Source organism: Eschrichtius robustus, chromosome 13 (genome assembly GCF_028021215.1).
Source record: "Eschrichtius robustus isolate mEscRob2 chromosome 13, mEscRob2.pri, whole genome shotgun sequence".
Lineage (NCBI taxonomy): Eukaryota > Metazoa > Chordata > Mammalia > Artiodactyla > Eschrichtiidae > Eschrichtius > Eschrichtius robustus.
The window spans coordinates 26,674,891-26,688,793 of record NC_090836.1 but is presented as its reverse complement, the minus strand read 5'-3'; the positions used below and the strand labels follow the sequence as shown (position 1 = coordinate 26,688,793).

The 13,903-nt window shown below is 40.5% G+C and overlaps 1 protein-coding gene across 2 annotated transcripts in view; it reads left to right on the top strand.

Moving 5' to 3' along the window:
* DENND5B (DENN domain containing 5B) overlaps window positions 1–12,903 on the top strand; it is a 210,181-nt gene extending 197,278 nt beyond the window's left edge. For both annotated transcript variants that reach the window (XM_068560641.1, XM_068560642.1), the window contains 6 exons: window positions 200–318; window positions 1,480–1,667; window positions 5,468–5,550; window positions 5,765–5,891; window positions 7,903–8,077; window positions 9,637–12,903. In XM_068560641.1, coding sequence (XP_068416742.1) covers window positions 200–318; window positions 1,480–1,667; window positions 5,468–5,550; window positions 5,765–5,891; window positions 7,903–8,077; window positions 9,637–9,820 — 876 coding nt within the window. In that variant the 3' untranslated portion in view covers window positions 9,821–12,903. The remainder of the gene's footprint in view (window positions 1–199; window positions 319–1,479; window positions 1,668–5,467; window positions 5,551–5,764; window positions 5,892–7,902; window positions 8,078–9,636) is intronic.
* The last annotated feature ends 1,000 nt before the right edge of the window (window positions 12,904–13,903 follow it).

Below are 13,903 nucleotides of genomic sequence, written 5' to 3'. Positions count from 1 at the left end.
TTAATGTTCCTATGTCTCCTGTCTCATTAGAAGGGATCTATTAGATGTGAATATTTTTCTCTAGTGCACAGCAGAACACATTATGCAGAGTGGGTCCTCTGCAGTTGTTAAATTGGGTGGAATCATGGTGCCACTGCTAAAGCTGAGAGGTAGCAGGAAGGGATCAGGTACTGAGTAACCTGTGGTCCTGTCCCTGCAGTGCCAGAACCTGGGGAAGCTGACTACTGTTCAGATTGGTCACGATAACTCAGGACTCTTAGCCAAATGGCTAGTGGATTGTGTCATGGTCAGAAATGAAATCACAGGACATACGTACAGGTAAGTAAATGTCCTTGGGAGCTCAGACTTCTTTTAAGACTCTTTAGACAAGAAAAGGTTTGAGAATTGTTTTCATTCCAAAGCTTTCCCGCTGCCTTCTGAATTTTAGTTTAGTTTTTTGGGTTGTTTTGTTTTTGTTTATGTCATAACAAAATTGTGTTATTTTGTTCCGAATACAAAATTGTCTCCAAACTACTTTTTTTTTTTTTTTTAAGTCACCTACTTTATTTATTTATTTATTCATCTTTGGCTGTGTTGGGTCTTCGTTTCTGTGCGAGGGCTTTCTCCAGTTGCGGCAAGCGGGGGCCACTCTTCATCGTGGTGCGCGGACCTCTTCACTATCGCGGCCTCTCTTGTTGCGGAGCACAGGCTCCAGACGCGCAGGCTCAGTAGTTGTGGCTCACGGGCCTAGCTGCTCCGCGGCATGTGGGATCTTCCCAGACCGGGGCTCGGACCCGTGTCCCCTGCATTGGCAGGCAGATTCTCAACCACTGCGCCACCAGGGAAGCCCCAAAATACTTTTAAGAAACTGATTGTGTTTGCTGCTAATGCTTAGTCCACAAATGTTGAAAAAGATTGGTGGAAGTCTGATAAAAAAAGGACACAAAAAAGAAGCTTAAAATAATATCAGTAAGAGGAAAGCTCTTTCAGATGCTCCCGGCAAAGCCAGCACTCTTCTTTGAGAGCATTCTCCTCTTTTCTCCTGTAACTTAACTCCCACGTTAACATCTAGTTTGAAGATATTGTTGTTGAACCTAACCCCAGAATTTTAATACAGACGAGGTATGAGAAAATATTAAAGAATTATTTTAATTTGGTGATAACAATTTTTATTCTCTTTATATAAGAGAGAATATCTTTAGTTTTCAGAGACTCATTCTAAAGTGCTTGGGAGTAAAATGTCCTGTTGTTTGTAATTTACTTTAAAATACTTTTAACAAAAAATAACAATGAAGCATATGGCAAAATGTTATGTTTAAGTCATAAGAATATGGGTGTCTCTTATACTTTTCTGCTTTTTTACGTGTTTGAAATTTTTCATAATGAAAAAAGCAACCCACAGGCTCTAAAATGATGGGCTTCACCCATGGTGCCATTTAAAAATTCTAATTAAAGCTAGTAAGATATTGGTGATTCTGAAGTTTGTTTCTGTCCTACCAGGTTCCCATGTGGGCGGTGGCTGGGGAAAGGCATTGATGATGGAAGCCTGGAGAGAATTCTCATTGGAGAACTGATGATGACAGCAGCAGATGAGGACCTGGTGAAGCAGTGTCGGACTCCACCCCAGCAGAAATCACCCACCACGGCCAGGAGACTAAGCATCACTTCACTGACGGGAAAAACTACCAGTAAATAGTTTTTTTTATTTTCCAGTGTGTCATGTTGCAGGCATCATGTAGCCATTTCATAGAAAACTGTTGTATTAATGAATTACGGTAAGGAGATTGAAAAGAAAAAAGCTGAGGAAAATTAATTTGAGAGGAAGGCTTTAAGAGTGGGGAGAGAGGGCTTCCCTGGTGGCACAGTGGTTAAGAATCCACCTGCCAATACAGGGGACACGGGTTTGAGCCCTGGCCCGGGAAGATCCCACGTGCCGCGGAGCAACTAAGACCGTGCACCACAGCTACCTAGCCTGCGCTCTAGAGCCCACGAGCCACAACTACTGAGCCCACGTGCCGCAACTACTGAAGCCCACGCACCACAACCACTGAAGCCCGTGCTCTGCAACAAGAGAAGCCACCGCAATGAGAAGCCTGCGCACCACAACGAAGAGTAGCCCCCGCTCACCACAACTAGAGAAAGCCCACGTGTGGCAACAAAGACCCAGCGAGGCCAATAAAATAAAATAAGTAAATTAAAAAAAAAAAAAAAAAAAAAAGAATGGGGAGAGAAAAAAGGGGGAAAAATATAAAGAGGACATTAACAAATAATTAAAAGCCTGAAGAATTTAGATGTTAAAATCCAACAAAAATTGCATGCTTCTGTTTTAATTAAGCTTTGGAAGTATGAATAAATAGTATCTTGCCTGAAACTTAAAGGAGGAATAAGGACAGTTACATGTTACAGTACTCCCACATCTAGTTATCCAGAGCCCCTTTTTCTAAGAGGAATTCTAAAAATTCCTCTCCCTACCCCACCCCCAACTTCCTGTAGAAGTGATGAAACAAAATTCTATAAAAAAGTGAATTCTGTGGATAGGATACTATGTTCATATGCCGTTTTGAATAGTACGGTAAGCTTCTAATTTATACTAATGTGGTCTATAGTAGGCTGAATAATGTCTCCCAGGGGTGTCAGATTTTAATACCTGGGATCTGTAAATGCTACTTTATTTAGAAAAAGGGTCTTTGCAAATATAATTACGTTAAGGAACTTGAGATGGGGAGATGATCCTGGATTATCCAGGTAGGCCCTAAATGCAATCACATGAATTCTTATAAGAGGGAGGCAAAAGGAAATCAGACACACACAGAGGAGAAGACAGTAGAAAGATGGAGGCAGCAACTGAAGTGATGCGGCCACAAGCCAAGGAATGCCAGAGCCACCAGAGCTTGAAGAGGCAAGATGCAGCTTCTTCCACTGAGCCTCCAGAGGAAGTGCAGCCCTGTCCACACCTTGATTTCTGCCTGGTGATACTGATTTCTGACTTCTGCCTTTGGAAGTGTGGGAGAATAAGTTTCTGCTTGTTTAAGTTACCACATTTGTGGTAGCCTAGTACCAGAACCACAGAAAACTAATAGAGAGGCAGTATGATTTAGTGAAAGATCACAGAAGTCTATCAGTGAAGTGGTTTTATTTCAGTTTATAGACAGTAACCATGAGTAGAATAAGAGGTACCTAAGAGGTCCTTAGTTAACTAACAAAGCAGCTTCCTTAGATATTATTATTCCATATCCATTTCTTAGTACATAGTAATATATATTAACTATTAGAATGATACAGTCTAAAAATCTCCCTTATTCTTTCTCAAATGAGTCCCTGTATTCATAATTCTTCTCTGCCTTCAGAAGTAAATTTAACACACACACACACACACACACACACACACACACAGACACACTAGAATAGCTAAAATAAGGATAGAGAACAGTGGAATACTCATATATTGCCAGTGGGAATGCCAAAGGAAAAGCCATTTGGCAGTTTCTTTTAAAGATATACATATACTAACCATACACTTGACCCAGCAGTCCCACTCTAGATATATACCCAAAAGCAATAAATACATATATCTATACCAAGACTTGTACTCAAATGCTGCTAGCAGCTTTATTCACAATAGCCAAAATGGAAACAACCCCAGTGTCCACCAGCTGGTGAGTGGAGAAGCAGATAGTAGTATATCTAGTCAGTGGGATACTATTCAGCAATACTGTGGACATGTCTAACATCATGGACGAATCAAAAGTATTATGCCAGGTGAGAGAAACCAGACACAAAGGACCAGACACTATATGATTCCATTTGTATTAAATTCTAGAAAAGGCAATATAATAACGATGAAAAGCAGATCAGCAGTTGACAGGGGTTATGAGCTGGGGAAGGGGATTGACTGAAAAGGGGAACGGGGGAACTTTTGGGGTTGATGGAAATTTTCTATATTATGTCTGTGGTGATGGTTATATGTCTATACATCTGTCAAAACTCATCAAATTACACACTTAAAATTGGTCAATTTATTGTATGTAATACCTCAACTATGCTGATTTAAAATTAAAAAGTGGATTTCAGTTCAGTCCTTCCAAATTATTACAACTTGTGAATCAGTCCAATTTCATGGGGTATTAATGTTTTGAGAGGCCGTATCCCCCACTTCTGGTCATATTTTCTTTCTCAATAAGCAGAAAAATTTAAATAACGTGAAACTGAGAGATGGGTACCGTGGTGTTTTTTTCACAGTGTGTGCAAGGTGATATTTAGAGAACTAAACACTTCAAATTGGTTTCAAAATAATGCTGATCAGCACAGGGTTCATTCGAAATGAATAAAAGCTTTCAAAATAGATCTTCATGTTTAAAAGAGAAAGGTACAAGTAAAAAAATTACTAGGAGCTGGAGATGACACAGTATCAGTCCTTCAGTTATAAGAGGTTTCCATTTTAACAATTTTTTTGTGTTGCTATAGAAAAAACTTAACTTGAGTCTTACCTGGAAAATGTCTTATGCAAGAAATCCTCCAGCAGTATGAATTTAAAGATTCTTAAATTCTAGACTGTATAGCATGTCATTTATAGTGTGATATGTGAGTTTGATTTAAGAGTTAATCACTACAAGAAAAGACCAATTATTTAATTTTTCTCTTGTTACTTACTTCTATCCATGGATGAAACTTTTTACCACCTTTTTTTCTTTTCCGTCATTTTCTCCTTTTTTTTTTTTTTTTTTTTTTTTTTTTAAATCATTCTTGGGGTTTGGGAGGCAAAGGTGCTTTAGATTCCGTTCAAGCAACCCACCAAGCTCTCCCTCAGGAAGGGGGCCTAGGTAAGCAAGTACTGAATGAGAGAATGAAGCAGTGCCCAGATGGCCTAACTAGCCAGAAAGAAACAGTTCTGGGCTTCAGGCAGGGTGTCCCCATGTACCTGGCGTCTTTAAACATATACCCTTTACTTTTAAGACAACAGCAAAGCACAAGATCCAAGTTAGACATTCAGAGCTCCAGAAGCCTTGGTCTGTGCCTACTAAGGACTCGGAGGTAGGAGGGATAAGGGGTACCTGAGGAATGATGCTGTGGGTCTTTCCCACCTCTCCCCTTAGATCTGAGGACTAGCTAGCACCTTGTGACAGGCACCATGCCGGATGATTTACACCTAATATCTCATTCACTTTTCCCTGTGACCCAAGAGGTGTGTATTTTCCCTGTTTTAGATTGAAGAAACTCAAACTCAGAGGAAGTTAGAGAATTTGACCAAGGTTATGGATTGCAAGTGGTAAGGCTGGGATTTGAGTCTTGGGGGTCTCTTGGTTTCTTCTCCATTGTGCCAATATGCCTCTCCCTTGGCCAAACTGGCCAAGGCAAGTTTCATGGAACCCTGACAAGCCAGCCTGCTCTGGTGAAGTGTTTCCACCACAGGCAGGCACAGTTGATGTCCTGTAGTACTTTGGTTTATTTCCCTTGCATGAGAATTCAGCCATTATTGATTATTTTTTAGAACCCAATGCTGGACAGATCCAAGAAGGAATTGGAGAAGCTGTGAACAATATTGTGAAACATTTTCACAAACCTGAAAAAGAGGTATGATGGGCTATAAAACTTAATATGGTAGGATTTTTAAAGCTGCTCTATACATGATACATAAGACAATAAAAGGTGCTTTAATTTTCATTTGTAAGCTTTCTAATAGCTGCAAAAGATGCTTCATAGCTACCCTCAGCACTTGTTCCTCTAGCATTTTTCTTAAACATCGAGCAAGAGCTTATTCTCCGGCACTGTGTGTTGCGCTCCACAGAGAGGAAGCCTCACTGTGTTGCTGTGTGGAGAGAGTGGCTTAGTTGCAGCACTTGAGCAAGTTTTCCACCATGGCTTCAAATCTGCTCGCATCTTTCACAAGAACGTCTTCATCTGGGACTTCATAGGTAAATTAAAGCTGGTGTATGTTTGTTATAAGGTCATCAAAATGTTTCTTAGAAAACTCAGACTCAGGAATTTGAGTGAATAAGAGTTATTGATAAGGGTGTATGTTTTTAAAAGTAAATATCAAATAAGCAGTATCTGTGCTTTTCATTCAGTCAACAAATATATATAAATGTCCACAATATTCTAAACAGTATTCTCAAGATGATATACATAAAGATAAAAGTAAACAAAACACAGAAATTCCTATGGTTGACAAATTTATAATCTGGTAGGGGCAAACAATACACAAAAACATAACAGATACGCAATTCATCTGATATATTAGAAGGTCATTGTCGATCCGGAAAAATGGAGCAAGGTGAAAGGAAGTGGAGTGGGAGCACTCTTTTAATTGGGGTGCTTGTAGACTTTGTTGACAAGGTAACATTAAGCAAAGACTTTAAGGAAGTGAGCCTTGTGAATACGGGGAAGAGGGAAGAGGGCGCTGGAGGCTGAGAGAAGCGCCCGGCAGAGCAGGGTGGGGCTGTGCTTGGCCTTGCATGGGGCAGCAGGGATGTCGGTGTGACTGGAGCGGAGTGAGGGAGAGGGGCTGGGATTCGGAGGAGAGGGTGTTTACTGCCAGAGCCGCTTGTGGAGGGCCTTCTAGGCCTCTGGAAGCACTTTGTTCTTCGTACTGAATGGGATGGGAAGTCCTTGGAAGGCCTGGAGCTAAGGAGTGACATGATATAATCTATGTTTTAAAAGGATCACTCTAGTTCTGTGCTGTCCAGTATGGTAACCAGTAGTCACATGTGGCTATCTAAATTGGCTTAATTTAAATTAAATTTAAAATTCACTCCCTCAGTCACACCAGCCCTACTAGTGGCTGTAGCACTGGACCTTGCAGATGTAGAATATTTTCATCATCATGGAAAGTCCTACTGGAATGCACTGCTCTAGCTCACTAAACTTTGTATTCTTTATCTTGCTATGCAGCTTCTTCTACAATTCCCAGTTTCTTTAACAGGGAGATTAATCATTTCATGTTTGTAAATAAGGCCTGGATAAAGTAGTTGATCTTATCCAGTAACTTTTAGACAAAGAAAGGAAAGTTGACAGAGCTAGGCCCCCTAGAGTGGGTTGTTGTTTTTTCTTTTGGAATGCATAGACTCTTACTGCTCCTGCTTCTGATATGTATATACATAACTCTTCCTCAGATTTTTTTTTTTAATAAATTTATTTATTTATTTTTGGCTGCGTTGGGTCTTCGTTGCTGCACACAGGCTTTCTCTAGTTGCGGCGCACGGGGGCTACTCTTCGTTGCGGTACGCGGGCTTCTCATTGCAGTGGCTTCTCTTTGTCGCGGAGCACGGGCTGTAGGCACACGGGCTTCAGTAGTTGTAGCATGCAGGCTCAGTAGTTGTGGCTCGCAGGCTCTAGGGCGCAGACTCAGTAGTTGTGGTGCACGGGCTTAGTTGCTCCATGGCATGTGGGATCTTCCCGGACCAGGGCTTGAACCCATGTCCCTTGCATTGGCAGGCGGATTCTTAACCACTGCACCACCAGGGAAGTCCCTCTTCCTCAGATTTACTGAAGCAGTTCCATTTCAAGAATTTTGTTGCACAGTGTTAGCCAGCCATTCTGTAACTAGAACAAAGGGCGCCACCTCAATGGCTACCATGTCTTTGCTACTTACTCTTAGAAGGCTCCAGTCTTAACAGACAAGTTCATGGGTTTTTTTTTTTCTTTGCTGTCAATTGCCATTTCTTGAAGGTATTCTAAAGAGAGTAAACTTTCCAACCGTCTGGAATGCAGTCTAGATTAGAAAATAAACTCCTGGGAGCATATTGTTCTACCATGAAACATGGGCCTCTAGAATTTATTGTGAAACCAGTGATAAAGTAATGGTTTTGGTTTTAGGACTGGCTATAATGCAGTGTCGTTAGTATTTCCAGGATAAACCAAGTGATTCATCTTTTTTTATTTGAAGTATTATGTGTATTGTGATATGACTCTGACTTCCTTCTCCAGAGAGAGCAGTTGCTTATTTTGAAACAACTGACCAGATTCTAGACAATGAAGATGATGTCCTCATTCAGAAATCATCCTGCAAAACCTTCTGCCACTATGTAAATGCTATTAATACTGCACCCAGGAACATTGGGAAGGACGGCAAATTCCAGATTTTAGTTTGCCTTGGAACACGGTATTAAGCCAGTTCTTGACTTTCCCTATCTTTGTCATATGTTGAGCAAGAATTTAGAAGAGACTATACCAGATCATGCCCCTTCCAAAGCTCTCCCTTGGGTTACTTTCTTACCAAATTTTATGAGACTCCTGTTTATTGGGTGCTTGCTATGTGTTGGGCAGTATGCTAAGTACTTCACATACATTAGCTCATTTAACCCTCCTATCACTTCACCACCACCACTGCATGAAGTAGCAAGCGATATCCCCACTGTATAGATGAGAAAATAGAAAGTAGAAGAGGCACGGATAAGTTAACAAACTTTCCCAAGGTCACACAGCTGGAAAGAGGCAGAGCCAAGATTTACACCCAGTCGCACTCCAGAGCCCAAAGCTCTGAACCGTTACACAGTACTGCACCAGAGGTGGGTGGGTAAGTAATAGGTAGATGGGTAGATAATTAGACACACCAGCACCTTCACACATATATATTTCCTGTATAGAGCTTGTATAGTGTGTACATGCTACCATGTTGCTTTAATTTTAATACATTGTGGAATTCTTACTGTCTGAGTAATTCTTACTACGGAAAGTCTTCTCTTTAAGACAATTTCCTACCCCTTTCTTTTTTTAAAATGACACATAGGAGCTGTACACTCCATTCATTTTAAAACGGCTCTCAGAATTGTAAGAAATGAACCCCATAGATCTTTAGAAGATTTTTTATCTGTGCAATGTTTGTTTTCTTCTAAACCCCTAGAAGCCCCAGCAAGAGGTGCAGGATGGCCTAGCTGCCTTGTCGTGAAAGCGTAGTGAGAGGTGCTCATTGAGGATGTCTTAGCTACTTAGTGACAGATAGCTAATGTCAGTTTAATCAGGAAACACTGAAGATTGAGATCCTGTCCTCCTGAAACAACTGGTTTACTGAGTTAAGTTCTGTATTTCTTCTTAATAAAAGCTGCCCAGCTTCAGCTGTGTTTTTTTACGTTCCTTTTGAGTATGATCCTTATCTCCTTTTATCGCTTTACTGTTCTGATTTATTAGACCAGCGCAACCCGTCTTTTGGTTTATAAAATCTACTTAATGTTTTTCTGCTTTGATTTTGTTCCTTACCTTGTAATGTTGTGTAAATTAAAAAAAAATTGCTAGCCCCTACAATTAAATGGAGACTTTCTTCCCAAAAGGTCAGTATACTTCGGCATGCTTTGCCACAGATGTCTGATTAACATCCCTGTAAAAAAGAATACAAAATGGCATTCTGCCTTTTTTTTCAAGTGGTAGAATCAGAATAGAGAATTTCTTTAATACATCTAAGTCCTTATGGCCAACTTGTGCAGACCCACTTTTAGAATCTGATGGGTTTCCTCGTTAGCTTACACTGTCTCCTTACCTTATCTTTTTAACCAGTAATTATCCAGCTACTTGACTTTGGTTTTGTCTTTGGTGACCTCAGAGCTTGGCTAGATTTTTTCCCCATCCAGTCCCACACCCACACCTTCCCGTCAAAAGCTCCAGTGTGTACCTTGTTCTGCAGCGAGGGCAGCAGTGCTCAGGACTTGTTTCTGTTTGGGTCTGTAGGGATCGCCTGCTCCCACAGTGGATTCCACTGTTAGCCGAGTGTCCTGCCATCACCCGAATGTATGAGGAGAGCGCCCTCCTGCGAGATCGCATGACCGTCAACTCCCTCATCCGCATTCTGCAGACCATCCAGGACTTCACCATAGTCTTAGAAGGCTCACTCATCAAAGGAGTGGATGTGTAACCCAATTAGCTAGAAACTCTCAGTCCAGACCCCTTGTTCCTGAACCTTCCCCAACGATGGGGACCGATTTGGACTTGTCTGACAAGGTAGTGAGTCACTGCAGGGGGCAACACACCGTATCCCCCAATTTGAACAATCCTGACACTACAGACAAGGTAAAATGCTGTATTGTAGTTCATTTGAACCTGGAATTTAGTATAAAATAGAGTATTTTCATGTGTTAGATGTGTGTAAATATGCTCTCTTCTTTGAGAAATTATATTACTCTAATAAGAACTTTTCTTAGATTGAATATTCCTGTGACTTAAAATAAGTAGCTTAAAAGTATTGGGAGTTGGGGGGGAGAGGAGAAAGAGTGGTGCTAGTCAGGAAGAAGCCAGTAAACATGTAAATACAGTGCAACCCAGTGGGGCTTTTTTTTTCCTCCAGGTATCACAAAGGAACTCAGAATGCATTGTTATGTCGTAACCAGCTGACCTGGTGTCTGATCCTTTGTATTGTGAATGTAAACAGCTTTACCTACTGTAGGGGATAGTAGCCCTCACTTATAGCTTTTAAGTTTCACATGGTTTCATACGTTTGAATTGAGCCACTTTTCCAGTCTTTTGGAAAAATTTTTCCGTCAGCACAAGATATGATTCAAATATTTTAAATACTGTACCCCAGGAGCTTGGCTAAACTGGAAAGAGAACACACAAAGCCCTGAGAAGTGTGTTAACTTGTGGGATTATAACTTCTTTACACTTTGGAAAGATTAGCCTAGACTAACTTCATTCTTGGCATTTTTATTCTTGTTATTTGAGGTACTTTGGGGAGATGTGAATTTCAGAGTGTTGGCCTCATGGTCTTAAGAACTGCAAACAGCAGTTTGATTCTGTACTTTTAATTTGGCCATCTCAACCCTGCAGTGGTCCCTTACCTCTTAAGGATAACCACAAACACTGTCTTTGTTTGGTTCCAATCACCCGCCTCCCCTCGCCCGGTGCCCATCCCCCCTCAGGAAATGGAAAGAATGTTTAAGAAGGAGGAGGGCTCTGTGTGGCTTGGAATGTTTTTGTGAAAGTATTTGTTGACCATGATAATGCAAATAACAGAAGAAGAGAGAAAGAATGAACCCTTTCTGGGTGTTTCAGGGCAAGCTTTATGTTCTTTTGTAAGCAGGGGTGAAAATGTAAAGCAACTGGCCCAGAGAAGGTACAGGCCAGTACTGACAAAATGGAAGCAAAACAAGAGGCAACAGTTTTAGAAGACCAAACATTGTGAGTAACTTTCCAGTTTGGTATTTTTTAAGGAAGTTAAATAAATTTGGTATTAGCTCGTTACCTTAAGTCTTCATCTTACGGTCAGTCCTGTAAGTCTAATTAGGCATTTGCATGTTGTTAGCAGGGAAATTGCCTCAGCAGAGCTCCAGATTTTATTCCCAGTTGTGGCTGAGAAGCAAAGCCGTGGCCTCTCAGGACCCTTGTGTAATCTGAGGGTCCAGGCTTTAGCCAATAGCGTTGTTTACCTTTTTTCCTGGAAGAAGAAACTAATGAAACAAGTGCCTCACTCCCTTTATCAAACACTGTATTCAGCCAAGGCACACGCGCTTTTAATACGAGACTGAGTACTTGAGGAGGGTAGGGAGAGTTGAAGGCAGCATTTAGAAACCCGTGGAAAGGGTTTAAGAAGATGGTTCTGGGTGACCTGGGTGGACCAGAAATTTGTTTGCCTACAGCTAAAGTTTGTCCACAGTGATATGGCTGTTCCAGGGACATGGAAAGTCTGTTATGGGAGCCATCCAGCACCAGTTTCACACTAGGCACTTACTGTTTCAATGATGAGAAACCACAGCGTGATCCAATCCCGGATTTTGTTCTTGTTACCTTTTCCAAAGGCCATGCTTGTGACACATTCTGGGCAAACAGAGAGATGGCTTAGGTTAGCAGGCTAGAATTGAGTCATCTAGTCTAGCCTTCTCATTTTACAGATGGGAACACTTAAGGGTCAGAGAGATTAAATACTTACCCGCACACCTGGGCAGTGACAACACAGAGTCTAGAGTTCATGTTTTTTATTACACCAGGCTGCATGAGACTGGCCTTCAAGGCATTCATATTAATAGCCTTTCTACCCTTGGCTGTTTATTCATCCACCTATATAGGTAGCACAGGGATTAATATTCATTTTAACAAGTTGTCCTTAAGTTATAGAGAATTACACCTATTATAAAAAGTAGGAGCAGGAATTCTCTGGCGGTCCAGTGGTTAGGCCTCCGTGCTCTCACTGCCAAGGGCCCGGGTTTGATCCCTGGTCAGGGAACTAAGATCCCACAAGCCTCACGGCGCAGCCAAAAAAAAAAAAAAACCAGGAGCAAAATTGGATTTTGGACCTGTGAATAAAACCATTACTTTAAAAAGTAATACCTCCCCAAAGAGTTATACCTAAAGTTTCATCCCACTTTCTGTTGTCTGACTACAGTAGCGAAACGACCAATTTCAAAAGAAGGAATCACACCAGAACTGACACATCCTCTAGAATGCTAGGCCCTTTAGAGTGGTCACCTTGGGAGTCCATATATGTATGCCAGTGATAAAACCAGTGCTCCAGACAGCTGGGGACCTCCTTATGAGCTGCCTGAATGACCTACAGCCCATTCTTTTGAATACTGCCAGTGATGGGAAATGGTGGCCTTTCAAAAGAAATTTAATATTTGGAAACAACAAAAAAGTCCTTAGGTTACAAGTTGATGAATGAAAAGGATACTTAAGCAAAGTTTGGAGTCACATAAGAGTAACTTTCCAGTAACACAATTCTAAAGAAATAAGACTTAGTTCTTACATGGCTTATAACTGTCTTTGAGCCAATATCAAAATATTTTGAGCAGGACAGTAGCAGAATCCTTAGAATAAATGTACATAGCCTTCTAAGCTGACTTTTGAAAGTCATTCAGAGGTATACTTTCTGCTCTGTTAACACTTTATTTTTTTTCCTGTTAATCCTTTAAATCAGTATATTGCTTTATCATCACACTTCAAAGTTAAAGTACATAAAAGTCAATTTTGTAGTTGACTTTTTTTTCCTCAAAATAAATTAAAAGTAATGCCTGGAATCATAATTAGTATTTTCACATAATAATAGCTTAAGAAGAAATTGTTTTAAAATTAAATTGCCAAAAATATTATCTCTTGAAACATTCATCTTCCAAGTGTTTTTCAAATGTCCTGAAACTCCTAATATCAACCTTGGTGACATAGTGGCATTACACCGACATTGGTATTATGTGTGAGACCCTGAAGCTGTGCCCTGTCTGGGGGCTCACCAGCACCTTAAAAATGACGGAGGCTCAGTGTGGAGTAGTATAAAGTAGGGTTCTCAGTGGAGAAAAATGGTCTACTGAGAACAAAAGGAAGGCTTCCCAACCTTCTCCATCCTTTTTCCCACTGGGGGCAAGAATTTGATAGAGGAACCTAAAGCTTGCAAAAGTTTATGATTTCCCTCTAAAATTTATTTTAAATATTTCACACATTTTGTACCTTTTGTAACACTATGGTATTTACTTTAACATGGCTTTTTAAGAAATCATTTTTAATGAACTTCTGTCACACTATATGAATGATACAGGGGAAATACTGAATTGCTCATATTTCTTTTTTTTGGCAATAAAGCACTGTAGTATGTAAATGTAAGTAAAAGAGGGATAGAGGCTATACATAACAGTCCATGTGTAGTAAATGTTGACACCTCTGAGATATTTTGAAACATGAGGCAACAGACAAGGACCTCAGATTCCCCAGGGAAATATTTATTTGACAGCATTGGAAGTGTAACTCTTAATGATGAAATAGCTTCTTTCTGCTAAGAATTATGATTTTTTCAGTAGATTTTCATTTTGAGAACTGTGAGTATTTTCTCTGTGAGGTTTACAGAAACTAGTCTATCTTTTTCACCATTCGAAAGGACAATCTGAACCGTAGCTATTTACATTTCAGTATTAACACACCTTCACTGATTGAGAATGGAGTCTTGAGATCTCCTCTACTTTTGTAAAGTGAATCAATCCTATTTCCAAGTCATCCATGTCATTTGAAGTCCGTGTTTCTC